The sequence below is a fragment of the Globicephala melas genome, chromosome 5 (assembly GCF_963455315.2).
Source record: "Globicephala melas chromosome 5, mGloMel1.2, whole genome shotgun sequence".
NCBI classification, from domain to species: Eukaryota; Metazoa; Chordata; class Mammalia; order Artiodactyla; family Delphinidae; genus Globicephala; species Globicephala melas.
This window is the reverse complement of record NC_083318.1, coordinates 106,140,733-106,156,621: the sequence shown is the minus strand read 5'-3', so window position 1 is coordinate 106,156,621 and position 15,889 is coordinate 106,140,733. Positions and strand designations below refer to the sequence as shown.

General features: G+C 34.9%; 1 protein-coding gene across 1 annotated transcript in view; it reads left to right on the top strand.

Moving 5' to 3' along the window:
• Positions 1 to 6,347: 6,347 nt before the first annotated feature.
• The window catches only part of RBM46 (RNA binding motif protein 46), a 31,355-nt gene continuing 21,813 nt past the window's right edge, over positions 6,348 to 15,889 (top strand). Inside the window, exons 1-3 of the mRNA XM_030878300.2 lie at positions 6,348 to 6,498; positions 7,327 to 7,794; positions 8,306 to 9,088. Of these exons, the coding sequence (XP_030734160.1) occupies positions 6,348 to 6,498; positions 7,327 to 7,794; positions 8,306 to 9,088 (1,402 nt within the window). The remainder of the gene's footprint in view (positions 6,499 to 7,326; positions 7,795 to 8,305; positions 9,089 to 15,889) is intronic.

Below are 15,889 nucleotides of genomic sequence, written 5' to 3'. Positions count from 1 at the left end.
ACTGAGTTAAACAAAGCCGAAAGGTTTGTTTAACTAAAACTTTTTGTGGGCTTAAATATACTGGTTTTCCTTGTGATGCTCTTAAGAGGACGGTATAGTGATTCTCAGATGTTTTTAGGCATTGAACACAATTTTGAGACCTGTTAATAGCTCCTGGAATAATCATTTTAGGGACATCAACTTAGAAGATGTTGGGTTAAAGAAACTGATAATGTTTAACCTGGAGAAGAGAAGAATCGTTTTTCAAATGCAGTTATATGAAAGAGATATGTTCAGTTTGGCCAGAAGAATAAAGTCAGAACCTATAGGTGAAAGTTACAAGGAAAGAGATTATGATCCATTAAAAGGAAGAACTTTCTTAAAGAGTTAGCCAAACTTAGATTGCTCTAGTGGATAGTGAGTTTGTTGTAAGAATTCAAGAATAAGATGGATGACTGCTCTGCAGCAATATTATAAAGAAGATGTAAACATCAGGTGGGTGGTTGAATTAGATGATTTTTAAGGTCTCTGATAAGTTTGAAATTATTTTATTAGGGGTTTTCCAAAAAGTTTTTGTTGATGGATTTTTTTTCCCTCTAAGTTTGTACAGTGTTGTGGTTTTTTTTTTTTTAATTGTGTTGTAGTTTTTCAAAGAAGGCATGAATAATTGATTAGTTATTTTAACCTTTTTTTTTAAACTATTCTGAAAAAAGTCTGGATTCAGGTACTGGTATTGCAGTTTTTAAGTTATATGATCTCCGGCAAATTATATCACTCTTTGGAGATCTCAGATTATTAAATAACTAAAACGAGGGTAATATAAAGTAGGGGTTTAGGAGTCCAGTATTTAGGCAGACGGGTCTCTGATTTGCATATCTACCCTACAAGTGCTATGACTTTTGTCTCTCTTAGTCTTAGTTTATTTATTTTTAAAATGGAAAAGAAAACTTACCTCACAGGGTAAGTACTAAATGAGATAATGTGTATAAAGTGCCCGTCATCATGCAGAGTATATAATGTGGTAAATAAATGAATGCAGAAATAAGCATAAAATGGAATTTCAGAAATTAGTAAAGGTAAAAGTGTAAAGTGATTGGTCAAAGGTCTGTTGACTGAGAAGTAGAACCCAGGTCCATTACTTTTAGTTAAACCACAATGTCTCTCCCTGTCTCATTCATTGAGCATTAAACATATGCCAGGGAATGTACATTGTGGTAGAAATCTGGAAATAAAAGACTAGACCCTTCTAAAACTCTGTCGGGGGTTGGAGAGGAGGAGCGGTAGGGATTGACAGCCCAGCACTCTGAGATGGTAGCAGTACAAAGGAATACAGTACCTAATTTAGCGTTGAGAAGGGAGGGTCGACAAGGGTTTTTTGGGAAAATATTAAGAGTGGGAAAGGCAAAGAAAGTGAGGAAGGACTGTGGGAGCAGCCTATGCAAAGGCTGATATATGAGAACATGGCATATTTGTGAAATTGCAACTAGATAAGTGTTGTTGTTGACATATAGTAAGAAATGAAGTTGGAGAGGGGTAGGTAGGCCAGGTTAGGAAAGGACCTTTATGACTTTTCTAAAAAAGAGTTTAGATTTTATCTTTATGGAAGAGTGGGAAATCCCTGAAAGGGCTTTCTGCTTTTAATAAAAGTAGCATACTCTTGATATTCACAGAAAAGTGACAAATTAAGGTCCCTTAACTCCTCATTCCTACTTACCAATGATAACTACTGTTAAAGTTCCTTGTAAATTTTTCCAAAATTGTATGCCTTAATTTTTGTATTCACAAGCATCTGTGAGTGTATACATATATATCTTTAAACAAAACACACAGTTGATATATAGTAAAATGTATTGTTCTCCAACTTACTCTCATGTGATATTTCTTGAATATTTTTCCATATCAGCACACACAAATCTATGACATTCTTTAATAACTACATAACATTCCATTGTGTAGTTATACCATAATTTTTAAATCATTCCTCTATTGGTAGACAACTAGATAGTTTTTAGACTTTTTATTTTGCATACAATGTTTCAGTGAACATGCTTGTGCGTATATCTTTATATACTTGTGCAACTATACCTGTAGGTTAATTTCTTAGTAATTGAATTACTGAGTATATGTACATTTTAGATTTTTTTTTTTTTTTTTTGCGGTACGCGGGCCTCTCACTGTTGTGGCCTCTCCCGTTGCGGAGCACAGGCTCCAGACGCGCAGGCTCAGCGGCTATGGCTCACGCTCTGCGGCATGTGGGATCTTCCCGGACCGGGGCTCGAACCAGTGTCCCCTGCATCGGCAGGCAGACTCTCAACCACTGCGCCACCAGGGAAGCCCTAGATTTTAATAAATATTAACAAATTTTCCTCAAAAAAATCATTCCAATTTAATGCACACCTGCCCAAAGTGTATGAAGTTATATTAAGGATTTTTTTGAATTTTCTGTTAGATTCTTCATCCAACAAATAATTACTGAGTACCTACTGTATACCAAGCACTGTGGTGGGTAACAGGGAAAGTGTTCAAGGCAGGTGGGATCTCTGCTCTTATGCAGCCCAGAGTTGAAACCACAGAAAGTCTGCAGGTATTTCGTTTGGTCTCTACAGTTTTTATTATTGTTTTTTTAATTGAATTAATTTCCAGTTTTTTTTAAAACCCTGCAACATTTTGTTTTCAAGGAACTATGAATCTCTTGTAGAGATAATGCTCTCTGAAATGCAGGTTTAAAACAAAGAAGACACCTAACTGGATGATGATGATGATATTGCTCTTTCCTGGATTCTAAGTCCTTTTAAGGCAGGGTCTATGCGTGAACTCTCTTTGTACTAAATTTTGGAAGGAACATTAAAAGCCACGTGGTCCAGCAATGCACCCTTTGTTTGAATTTCTCCAGCATGTCCAACCTGTATTTGAATACTTCAGTTTGGCGGGAAGATACCTTCTGTTCAGCACTTTACAACTTTGTGCAGTTCTCTCTGCTTAGTAGAACAATACAATAGCCAGGTGTTCCTTTTTTTTTTTTTTTTTTTTTTTTTTGCTGTACGCGGGCCTCTCACTGTTGTGGCCTTTCCTGTTGCGGAGCACAGGCTCCGGACGCGCAGGCTTAGCGGCCATGGCTCACGGGCCCAGCCGCCCTGTAGCATGTGGGATCTTCCCGGACCGGGGCATGAACCTGTATCCCCTGCATCGGCAGGCGGACTCCCAACCACTGCGCCACCAGGGAAGCCCAGGTGTTCCTTTTAAAATGAAAGATCATATTACCCTTGTGCTCAAAATCTCCAGTGGCTCCTTATTTACTCAGAATAAACCGTGAAGTCCTTCGGCACCTGACTTACAAGGTCTGTGTGATGTGGCAGCTTGTTACCTTGCTGACTTCATCTCCCACTGTTCTCCTCTTGGCTTTACCATACTGGTCCCCTTGCTGTACCTTATATGTGCCATGCATACTTCTACTCTTGGGCCTCTGTCCTCGTTTTTCCATTTGTGTTGAATGTTCTTCCCAAATAACTGCAATGGCTAGGTTCCTCAGTGTTATAGGGAGGCCTATGCTGCTTATCTGTTTAAAATTACACCCTGTCTTCTGCAAACCTCTTCGCCACCCATGTGCCCTATCTCTGTTCTTTTCCCCCCTACTGTTATCTTTTAACATATATTATTTACATATTACTTGTATTATCATTTGTTTTCCTTACTGGAGTATAAGCTATACAAGGGAGGAATTTTGGTCTTTTACTTACTGATGTATCCCAGACATAAGGAATAGTGCGTGGCACACAGTTGGTCCTTAATAAACATTTCTTGAGTAAATGAATGAATTAGAGTTTGCAGTCCCTGGTCAGCAGTTTGTTTTTTTATTGTTCTATTAATTTATTATACAACAGTATTATTTTATTAGAAATTACTATTATATATTCTATTAATTAGATAGTAAATACATTTATAGTGCTTATATGCAAAATACTATTTTAAGCACTTTATGCTTAATGCTGACAATAACTCTATGAAGTAGAAACTGTTACTATCTATCTTTTAGAGACAAACTGAGGCCAAACTTGCCCAAAGTCATAGCTAGTAAAGGGGAGGAACCAGGGTTCACATTTAAGCAGTCGTTTAGGTACCTGAATTTGCTCTCAATTATGACACCATGCTGCTCTTCTTATTTGAAGGAAATTAGCCTTTTATTATGTTGTGTTGCAGATCATTTTTCCCTGTTTGTAATTTTCCATCTTAGTTTTGTGGTATTTTTTGCCTTCAAAATAGTTAATACTTAGGTAGTAAAAATAATCTAGTAATATTTTTCTTTGAGGCTTTTTGTTTATTTTTTAGCAGGACCTTCTTGACTATAAGATTTTAAAAATAAGTTTACCCATTTTTTCCCTTAGCTCTGATTTGTAAGAGAAGCTTAAAGTAGTCATATACATATTTTATATCATCTTGACAGCATTGTGGAGATTTTGTTTGTAAGAGACAAGGCTAAAACCTGAAACAATGGTTAGGAACCTAGCATAGTTGGCCCTCCGTATCCGCAGTTCCACAGCTGCAGAGTCAACCAATCTTTGATCGAAAACATTTGAAAAAAGAAATTCCAGAAAGTTCCCCAAACTTGAATTTGCCAGGAATGCTGGCAACTATTTATATATCATTTGCATTGCATTTACAACTGTTCATATACCATTTACATTTTATTAGGTGTTCTAGTAATCTAGAGATGATTTAAAGTATGTGGGAAGAGGTGCATAGGTTATAGGCAACTACTATGCTATTTTATGAGACTTGAGCGTACGTGGGTTTTGGTATCTGTGGGAATCCCCTATGGATACTGAGTAATGAGGAAGGACTATGCTAATTCAAGTAAGAAATAATTGAGAACAGGCTGTGGGGATAGACAGGAAAAGATTGATTTCAAGAAATATTTGGGTGGACACAAAGCACCAAGCTCATCTCCCTGTGCTACGCATCTGCTTCCCACTAGCTAGCTATTTTACATTTGGTAGTGTGTATATGCTTGTAATCTCTCTACGGCAGTTGCCTCTCGATGAGAACCAGTTCTTTCTGGTACATTTACCAAATGCATTTCATTTTTGAAAAGTAAAAATTAATTACGTGCTCCATGAGCTGAAGGAAGGGAGGTCAATTTATTTCGAAATGGTAGAATTTACATGGAAAAATTCAGCCAAAAGAAGTAAGAAATAGGTATTGTAGGGTTACATTCAAGGTCTACAGTTGGTTCTACACGGTGTTCATTTCTTTATTTTTACAGCATTCTTTTTTTTCAGATTTAAAAAATTTTATGTTGCACATAATAGAGTTATTTCAGAGTTATTGAGAACTGTTAGATGTGGTGATAAAAAATAAAAATTCTTTCCTTCAAAAGAAAAGAAAAAAAATATTTAGAAGGGAAAATATGCAGGTCTTTGTGACTGATAGCTGTGAGTCAAAGGAAGGACTTCAGGGTTTAGTCCCAAGTTTCTGGTTGTGACAGTTTGGAGAAGGAGTAATACATACTCCTTGTGGTGCCATTTATTGGTTGGATGGATGAATTGATGGAAGTCAGGTAAAACAGGAAGGAACACGTTTGGAAGATAAAATGACATTCAGTTCTGGATCTGTTGAATTCAGGATGCCAAATGAAAATCTCGTTCTCAGTGCTAGTTAGGCAAACTCAGTAGGCAGTTTGATAAATGACTTTAATAGTAGTTTAATAAAGTAGTAGTTTATTGTTACTTTAATAGTAGTTTAATAAAGAACACTGGGCTGCTAAATTTAAGGCAATGAGGTAGATGGCAGGTAGAAGCTGTATGGGTGCATGAGCTACTCTCCTGCCATGTTCAGAATTACATCATTGGATGCAATAGGATTGCTTGGAAAGAAATTTAAAGACTGTAAAAAGATTGGGTGTGATGTGTATGATATGGTTGTGTTTGTAGCTGTATTCCTCATCACTCAGAAAAACTCAGATATTTTAAAACAAGGAAGGACTTTTGGAGGTCACCTAATTTTAGCTCTATCAATTTATAATTTCTGAATACTTTGTTACTACTTCTGCTTGCTTTTTTCTCCTCTCCCTTTCAGTTACTTCTGTTTTCCCACTTTTGTTTTTGTTGTTGCCTTTCTCTTTTTCACTTTTGACTTCCTTTCTTTGTAGCTTAGGCCTTAAAAAGGTACTGCTTAATTGATCAGAGACATTAAAAGAGTTTTCCAGCTTCCACTGTAGGGAAGAACTTTGGGGGCAGGGCTACAGTGATAACCAAATGTAGCAGCCACAACTATCCTTGGTTTTTTGCTACTCAAAGAAATGCTTCATAGATTCCTCCTGGCGCTCCATGTCATAAACACTGCTTTTAAACTTTGCTTTAGGAACTGCAACCATGAATGAAGAAAATACAGATGGAACAAATGGATGCAGTAAAGTCCGAACTGGTACTCAGAATGAAGCAGCATTACTTGCTTTGATGGAAAAGACTGGATACAACATGGTTCAAGAAAATGGGCAAAGGAAGTTTGGTGGTCCACCTCCAGGTGTGAATTTGTTTATGTTCAAAAAATTGAATCTTTAATGTAGGCATTTACATCAGGTATATCTCCACAAGTATCCCAAACAATAGCTCTTTCCTTGTAACCGCTTTAAGACGTCAGCAATCATTTTTACTGTTGGGAGGGAAAAGAGGTAGATTATATGGTTATGCATGTCTTTCCCTTACATTTTTTAACTCTCCACTTGGTTTAAGAAGCAGTTGAGAAAGAAGTCAGGATTAGGTCAGTCGGGAAAGGGTACTCTAGCTATGAAAGGGGAGGTCATTTGGGGAGGAATTTGAGAGTAGTGAGTAGAGGAGTGCTGTTTATACTAGATGCAAACAGGTTATTGGATATAATGTTTTGCCTTTCTGCCAATACCAGTACAATTTCCTTGCTCAAACCCTCCAATTAACTTTCTGTCAGACTTGAAAGAAAATCTTGGCCTCTGACTGCATTGATGGCTACCATTTTACTCCTCCCTCAAGTATGCATTTCCTATACAGACCTGCATGCTCTGGTTGTTCTAATATAACTAATATAAAAAGCACTTGCTTTTCTTTTTTCTGATATATTCTCAAGGCTCATTCCCTCATTTCATTCAGGCTTTATTTTTCTCCATAGCACTTATTACTCATTGTCTCCTTTCTCTATTGAATATAAGCTTCATGAGGGAAGGGGGCTTCTAGTTTGTTCACTGTTGTATCCCCAACACCTGTAATAGTGCATAGCATATAAAAGACTCACAGTAAATTTGTGGCATGAATTACTGAATAGTGAACATAAATATCTTATTAGAATTTATTTGTCTGTTTATTTATTTTTGTCTTTCAGGTTGGGAAGGTCCACCTCCACCTAGAGGCTGTGAAGTTTTTGTAGGAAAAATACCTCGTGATATGTATGAAGATGAGTTAGTTCCTGTATTTGAAAGAGCTGGGAAGATATATGAATTTCGACTTATGATGGAATTTAGTGGTGAAAATCGAGGTTATGCTTTTGTGATGTATACTACAAAAGAAGAAGCCCAGTTAGCCATCAGAATTCTTAATAATTATGAGATTCGACCAGGGAAGTTTATTGGTGTGTGTGTAAGCTTGGATAATTGCAGATTATTTATTGGAGCTATTCCAAAGGAAAAGAAGAAGGAAGAAATCTTGGATGAAATGAAGAAAGTTACAGAAGGAGTTGTAGATGTCATTGTTTACCCGAGTGCAACTGATAAGACCAAAAATCGCGGTTTTGCATTTGTTGAATATGAATCTCACAGAGCTGCTGCTATGGCTAGGAGAAAACTAATTCCAGGTAAACTTATCCTTTTTCAAAGGTTATTTTTCTGTGTTAACCTTACTATACATATGGACAGACGACAGTACCTCATAGATCAATTTATGAAAATATGTAGTGCCCTTAAAGAGGAATGGAGATTGTTTAAGGAAGTAAAATAAACCAAGTGATTCCAAAAGACATGAAGCTGATCTTATGAGTCATTAGTTATAATAATTTACTGATTTACTAAATGTATACATTTTAATTTAGCTGTTCATTGTTGTTTGATAAAAATACAAAGGACAGTACCTAATTCTTCTAATAAAGGTCCATCTTTGAAGTGTTTTTGTTCTTTTGACTCTTAAAATTAATTTCACCATAAGTTCTGGCTAGGTTTGCCTTAGTAAAAACTATTTTGTGAGTAGGAAACTAATGCTGACTACATATATCGACATGTATTTGAGTTTCTGCTTCTTTGGAGAAACAGATTTACTTAATTTTGACTTTTGTTTTAATTGTCTTCAAATTAATTTATTCTTTTTTACAGGAACCTTCCAACTATGGGGCCATACCATTCAGGTAGATTGGGCTGACCCAGAGAAAGAGGTTGATGAGGAAACCATGCAGAGAGTTAAGGTTCTCTATGTACGAAATTTAATGATCTCAACTGCAGAGGAAACAATTAAAGTAGAATTCAGTAAATTCAAACCTGGTGCAGTTGAACGAGTAAAGAAACTTAGAGATTATGCTTTTGTTCACTTCTTCAACCGAGAAGATGCAGTGGCTGCTATGTCTGTTATGAATGGAAAATGCATTGATGGAGCACGTATTGAGGTAACACTGGCAAAACCTGTAATTAAAGAAAACACTTGGAGACAGCATCTTAATGGTCAGATTAGCCCCAATTCGGAAAACCTGATTGTGTTTGCTAACAAAGAAGAGAGCTACCCCAAAATTCTAGGCAAGCCACCAACTCTTCCAGCTCGACTCAATGGCCAGCATAGCCCAGGCCTCCCTGAAATTGAAAGATGCACTTACCCACTTTTTCCTGGAACAAAGCTTACTCCAATTAGTATGTATTCTTTAAAATCCAGTCATTTCAATTCTGCAGTAATGCATTTGGATTATTACTGCAACAAAAATAATTGGGCACCACCAGAATATTATTTATATTCAACAACAAGTCAAGATGGGAAAGTACTCTTGATATATAAAATCGTTATTCCTGCTATTGCAAATGGATCCCAGAGTTACTTCATGCCAGACAAACTCTGTACTACTCTGGAAGATGCAAAGGAACTGGCAGCCCAGTTTACATTACTTCATTTGGGTAAGTTTAAAAGTACTTTAAACAATATTGTAGAATATGAAATTAGGAAGTATTATAGATTATTTATAAATTCATTTCTTTTGAACTCAACATTAGTGGTGAGTATTTAACATAAATTTTACCTCAATTTTGTGAATTCATGGTAAATTTTGTTGAGACTTTTCTTTTGTATAAACTTCCTATATTTAGCTATTTAAACATTACTGGGGGGGGATCATTTAGTTTTGATTTACTTTAGAGTTCATGATCCTGTTTCATCAATTTACTGTTTGTGTAATGACTAATCCTCATTTGAAATGATTTCTATATAAGTTACAAGATTTGTTACTTAAACCAATTTATAAGAGTGTTACTGCATCTTTGGTGAAGTCTACACAATAATCTTTTTTTGAGGGCAGGGATAGGGAGTTGGTAAAATCAGAGGCATTTCAGGTGGGTCATGTGTAGACACAACCTTATGCTCACCAATCTGGAAATCTGTCATTATTACTCATGAAAGACAAAAAGCATCATTAAGAGATGTTTATGACCATTCTCTTTAATTTCATGCTTTAAAAAAAGTAAGTTTCTCTAAAGCATTTGAGGGATAATTAAGACAAGCTTTGGGCCATATGCTAACTAAATATTTGGCATTGTGAAGGAGGAGATGTAATATCACTCTGGTATTTTCCTACTGCCTGTTTGTTACTGTGTTAACCTCTACCCTCCCCCCTCCCCCTACACCAGTTTGTCTCATTTTTTAATGCAGCTGTAGATTTCAGTTGGTTATTACTTCATGCTTAAAATAAAATTTATTAGAAGAATATTGGCTTATTGAAAAGTCCAATAGAAAGAAAAGGTCTCCTACTAAGGATTATAATTGTTCTTGATTATAATTTCAAAGCCATAGCTTAAATTAATATATAGTTGCAGAATCATACTACTGAAACTTATATCTATTTAAAATTGATATTCTCAAATTTGGTAAGAAAAGGAAATTGAAAAGGAAAAACATTGTCAAAAGGGAGAGTAATTTTTATACACTGTATAGACTTGCTTATCCATCATGGCCACTCCCATGGTATTACGATGAATATTTTTAGGAGATTCTGATTAGGAGGTGGAGTCAGAATTTTAGACCTGAAGGGAGGGTTCCCTACAAGAAACTTTTCAGCAGTATCCTCAATTATTAGTTTGGAATTTGGGAACTTTACAATCATCTAAGTTAATAAAGTCTTAGGTATGATTTCTATTAAATTACAAAATAGAAATACTTCCATTTTTCTTTTAATAAAGACAACTGAGTTAAAGATAAAATTAGGTGGATAGCAAATGATTAACAGAGTTCTTAGAGCAAATTGGATTAAATTATTCTTTTGGAGTGGAATATTAGGCATTTAGTTGCTGAGCAAGATACTTGCGTCTGTTTTAACATGGTAATGCTGAAACATTTTATTTCTATATCCATTCATTTCCCTTACAAAGTTAACTTAAATTTCAAGATTCTTAAAACTGTTTTTAGTTTGTCAGATTTTCTATTTAAACATGGTTTACCCATCTGCTTTTTTTTTTTTTTTTTTTTTTTTTTTGGCGGTACGCGGGCCTCTCACTGTTGTGGCCTCTCCCGCTGCGGAGCACAGGCTCCGGACACGCAGGCTCAGCGGCCATGGCTCACGGGCCCAGCCGCTCCGCAGCATGTGGGATCCTCCCAGACCGGGGCACGAACCCGTGTCCCCTGCATCAGCAGGTGGACTCTCAACCACTGCGCCACCAGGGAAGCCCTTACCCATCTGCTTTTAATTCGACTTTTAAGATGTTTTTTACTTGAGTCGTAGGGCCATAGTTAACTTCCTATTCACCTGTAGTTCCCAAAGAAAACCCCTGTTCAGTTATAGCATTTCCAACTTGATTATGTTCATTAGGGATACAGTTAGCTTCAAGAATTGAAATTCTTAGAGGGCGCAGACAGTTTGCTTTAGTCATTCTATTTCAGATTTTATAAACTTTATATCAAAATTGCTTATAACAAAAAATTGAACAATTTGTGTTTTATATATTTTTTCAGTTTTAGTTCATCATCAGAGGCAAAAGCTAAGATCCAAATATAAGCCAAAAATTTCAATTAAATACTAGGGCTTGTAAACACAAGGCTCGAGGCCTTGTCTACAGACAGTACCACAAAAATCCTTATTGTGATTGACTAGAAATATGAGTGAAGCTTGAGTTAAGAGGCAACTAAGCAGGAAAAGAGAGAATTCAAGGAAGTGGAAGAATCAGAGATCAGGGGTCTAGGAATCTTTGATAAGAAAGCAAATATCAGATCTTCAGAGGTCATTAAAGTAGGGGCAGGAGCTATAGACAGACAGGAAGTCACATATTGCCACAGGGCAGGTTAAGAGTAGATTGAATATTGTTGGCAGTGTTCGGGCTTACCTTTTCCTTTTGTTAATATTGGATCCTCTGGGCTTTAAAGAGCTGATGCCTTTTTATGTGCAGTTTCCTTTAGATAAAGGTTGTAGGGTTTTGCTGGATGGCTCAGGGTTGAGATCATTTGGTGGTAGTGATGTGTTTTTCGAGGGGAAGGGATACTCTGTTACTGATATATCCTGCATGTTTCAAGCATTGGATTGTTTTGAGATCTTGAGAGGTTGCTACTGGTTCCTAGAGTCCCTTAAATGCACTTCCATTAGATCATCCTTTGCCTCTGTTTTCTTGAAGAATTTGAATCTAATTTTCTAGATAGTGAGTTTAACTGCTATTTTAAGATGTTTTCTTTGGGTATAGTATTTTTTTTTTAATTTGCTTTGACACTCTTCTATTACCCTTTCAGTTTTGATGCTATTTCGAGCATTACTATCAAATCTTACCTTAATGATCTTTTGCTATTATATGTGATATAAACAGTCATTTACATTTTTATTTCAGAGGTCTTTAAGAATGTGCTTTTACTATCCACATTGTTTTGGCATTACCACGCCCATTTTTCAAGTCTGAAAAATAAAAGAGAAAAAAATTAGACTTTATTTAGTTAAATGACAATCATTGGTGTTGAGGAAAATAGAAGTTTTTTCCAAGGGAGAGCAGGCATCTATATAAGTACTAAAGCCAGAGTACTTCTGGTGACCATTTAGTGCTCTTACTAGAATCCCAAATGTTCTCATTGCATAGTACCTTAAAATAAATTTTTAAAATATTTTGGGTTTTTTTTTTGGTTCCATTTATAGCGAGCTTTATTTTAAGCAAAATATTTTAAGAAAAGCTGAAAACTGGGGCTAATGCCAAAATTACCCCCCCACACACACACCTTTCTTTACTTCAAAGATAGAGACTGTCTCCATCTCCAAAATGTCAGAGAATAACCTCCCTAACCTCACTGGGAACTCAGCACCCAACCAGCAGGGTAAGAAATTATCTATCACCTGGTTATATTAGGAAGCTGTAATAAATAGGATACTTACTGGGTTTAATGGGTAGAGTACAGACTTGGGGTCTAGGTGATAGGTTCTATACTAAATATTTGATGTATGGAAACATCTTAGGTCATTCAGTATCACATCTTTTTCAATAAGCCTTTTCTGTCTCATAATTTTGTATCTGTTTAATAATGGATCAGACTATCAGTGTGAATAATCCTGCTTTTGCTAAAACTTTGCCTCTGTTTTGAATCTGGGCCTTCTAATATTGCCACTGCTTTCCCCTGGAGGATTCTTCACCATCTAGGAGATCAAAATCAAGGAGATAAAGGAAAGTCTTAGTTTTGAAGAAGAAAGTCTTGGAAAATATTTAGTGGAAGGAGTGAGGTAGCCTCAGTGTGTGTTCATAATTCATTTTATTAAATAATTTATTAACAAATAACTGTAGGCAAGGCATTTCTTGTCTCATTTCTGTGTTTGTGTAATCCTGATGCAAGTGGTAGTTTTTTACTTGAATGACCAGCTAAAACTTTTAAAACAGAGGTGAAGAACCTCTGTCACAAACGAGCTTGTGCCATTGATTTAATTTCATCTGACTTTTGTACTGTTGTTTTGCCCATGACTGATAAAATTTAATTAAAGAACAAATGTGTTTTGAATGCCTCTCATGTGTTAATTGTACTTTCCTAAGTAATCTGGAGCTAAAGATAAATAAAACATTGTTTTGGCTCTTAAGGAGTCACAGTCTGCTGAAGAAGGCAGAGACACAAACGCTAAGCACAGGTTATTTGGGGAGTACAGAGGAAGGGGATGCCTCCCACCTGATCTTGGTTGTAAATCTTGAGGAGAGTTTATGGGCAGAAAGGGGCACAGTATGAGCAAACACCTATTAGAAAAACAGCGTGATGGTGACTTAATGGCAAACATTTCTGTATAGCATTTGCTTTGGTGATTTCAGTGAGATTTTAAGAATTAGAAATTGAGAAGATGTGGACTTTTAGTTAACTGAAATTTTATCAGTCCTGCTTTTTGAGACTTTGAAGATTTTTTTTTTTTTTAGTACAACTGTGTTGACTGTGCTTGCTTCTTCTCTAAGTAATTTTTTTCTTAGATGAATCCATTCTGATTTGTGTGGACCATTTTATATGTGAATATTCATCTTTTATATCTTCTGTACTTTCTTCAGTATTTATTTTGTGTCTGACTTGCATATTGCTTCTCATATTTTGACTTTGTAATAACAAACATCATCAGAAACTAATTTTTTTCTCATCATTGAGTGCTAAAATATTTTATATATATATATATATATATATTCTAAGCATGATAGCCATTGTGTTTGCTATCTCTTTAATATCATTTAAAGATTAGGGGATTAGGTTTTGATTTCTGTTATCACTTGTAAGTTGGTTGAAAGTTATTGAAATAGAAGACACAGCAGGATGAAGGTAAACTATTCTGAGAAGCTTTAATCTGAAAAATAACTGGTGCTTTTTTCTTATGAGCTATCATTATTTACAGATTGATGGGCAGAAATGAAAAAATAAAATTTTGATTTAAAAAATTTGCCAATAAATTGCTTTGAAACAAAGAGAAACCTTCTCTAGTTTTTTTAAATTTAAGAAATAATTTTAGAAGACACTTAAGCTAAGTATAATATAATGGTTATATTATAGTGAAATTTTATTATAAATAATTAGAAGAAAAATAATAATACTTTTAGAAAGTTATTCTTTCCAGTTTTAATTATAGATCTAACTTTTATACTATTTCACACTTACATTTTAAAGAACAAAAATAATTTGCTGAATTTGCTTTAAAATTCACCTAGTTATGTAGGATGAGCACCAGCATTTTATACACTGATTTGTTTTCATATGACCAAGTGGTGAGATGAAAATTCCATTAACTCAACTATGTTTCTTTGACCCTCTGAGAGGGCCCAGTGTTCATGAAAATGTGTTTCTATTCCTCTTGAAACTTACAGTTTTTTTTCCTGAAAGATCATCATCTGGTATTACTCATAATTCTTATCTTACTAACACTTGTATTAACAGACCATAATTGTTACGGAGTTGCTGCTGTGAGAGGAGAAGCTTAACAGAGTAATGAGTAGTCAAGTAAAAGTAAAAGAAGCTGTAGTCTCAGCTGCCAACAAATTGTGACCTTGAAATGGGCAATGAATCATTTACTCTGTGGACCTCAGTGCCTTCATCTCTAGAGTATCAGGGTTTTAATTGGTGACCTCTAAGGACATTTTTATCCCCCAAATTATGGTTTTGTTTAAAATATGACAAAAATTCTATGAAGTACCAAAAATAATACTTGAGTTTTTTTTGTGTGTGTACTGAGATAGATATTTGAATTAAAAATAGTTTAAAATCAAGAGCTACTTTTGTAGGAATTAACTCTTCTCAGTTTAATATTCCTTTCTTTATATATAATAATTCAAAGCTTATATTTGTCCACTTCATAGCAGAACAACTAGATAAAAAAAATGAGTCAGTTACCTGTTTCATTTTCATGATGACAGGTAATTACTTTTTATTTCTTTCCCTGAATTTGTCAATTAATTATAATCAAAACCAAGATTTTATAAAACAACCTAATTACTTAACAGTTTGGAAATTAGTTTTCTTTTTGTAACAGAAAATCTAGGAAAATAATGATATATATTAAAACATATCATGTGACCAGTATTTGTTCCATAGTTATGTTATTAACTGATGAATGTGATCATGTGATTTCATTTACTTTATACATTTATTTAGTCATGCTTGATCCTCTGTCCTACAGTTTCTTAGTATCTTTGGTTAATACATTCCTAAAATATTTGTTCTAATACACTAGCTTTAATAGTAGCTACAGCTATTTAATTTATAAATGTAATGTATGACATTTTTATTTAATATTTAAAAAAATCATGGTTTGTAAATTTTCGCCTGTTGTATCAAAGGCCACACAATAAATTTTGCATGTGCATTCTTAGATATCAGCAGCAATTCATAATTTTGCCGCATGATGTCCCCTAAAATATTTTTCAGTGTGGCTTTAAAAGGAATTTCAATGTTGTATTGATTTTTCTCTCCTCTAAGGCTTACTTATTTTGGAGGGGTTTAGAATAGTGAAAATCTATGTAGAGGTTGCACTATCATGCTTTTATTTCTGTTTCCTGTTTAATATTTAGTAGACAGTAATTGCTTGTGCTATAGAATGAATGGACTAGTGAATGGAGATGGAAAATGTTTTGGAAAAACGGTTTTACTGTGATGAATTTATTCAAGTGATCATCTGTGCTTTTAACCATTTTAAGATTATTCAATGTGAGTTGCTTCCAGGCCTTTTGGTTAAGATTAAATTAGTCTTAAGTATTGTTAATCTTAAGTATGGTTAAGTATCTACTTTTATT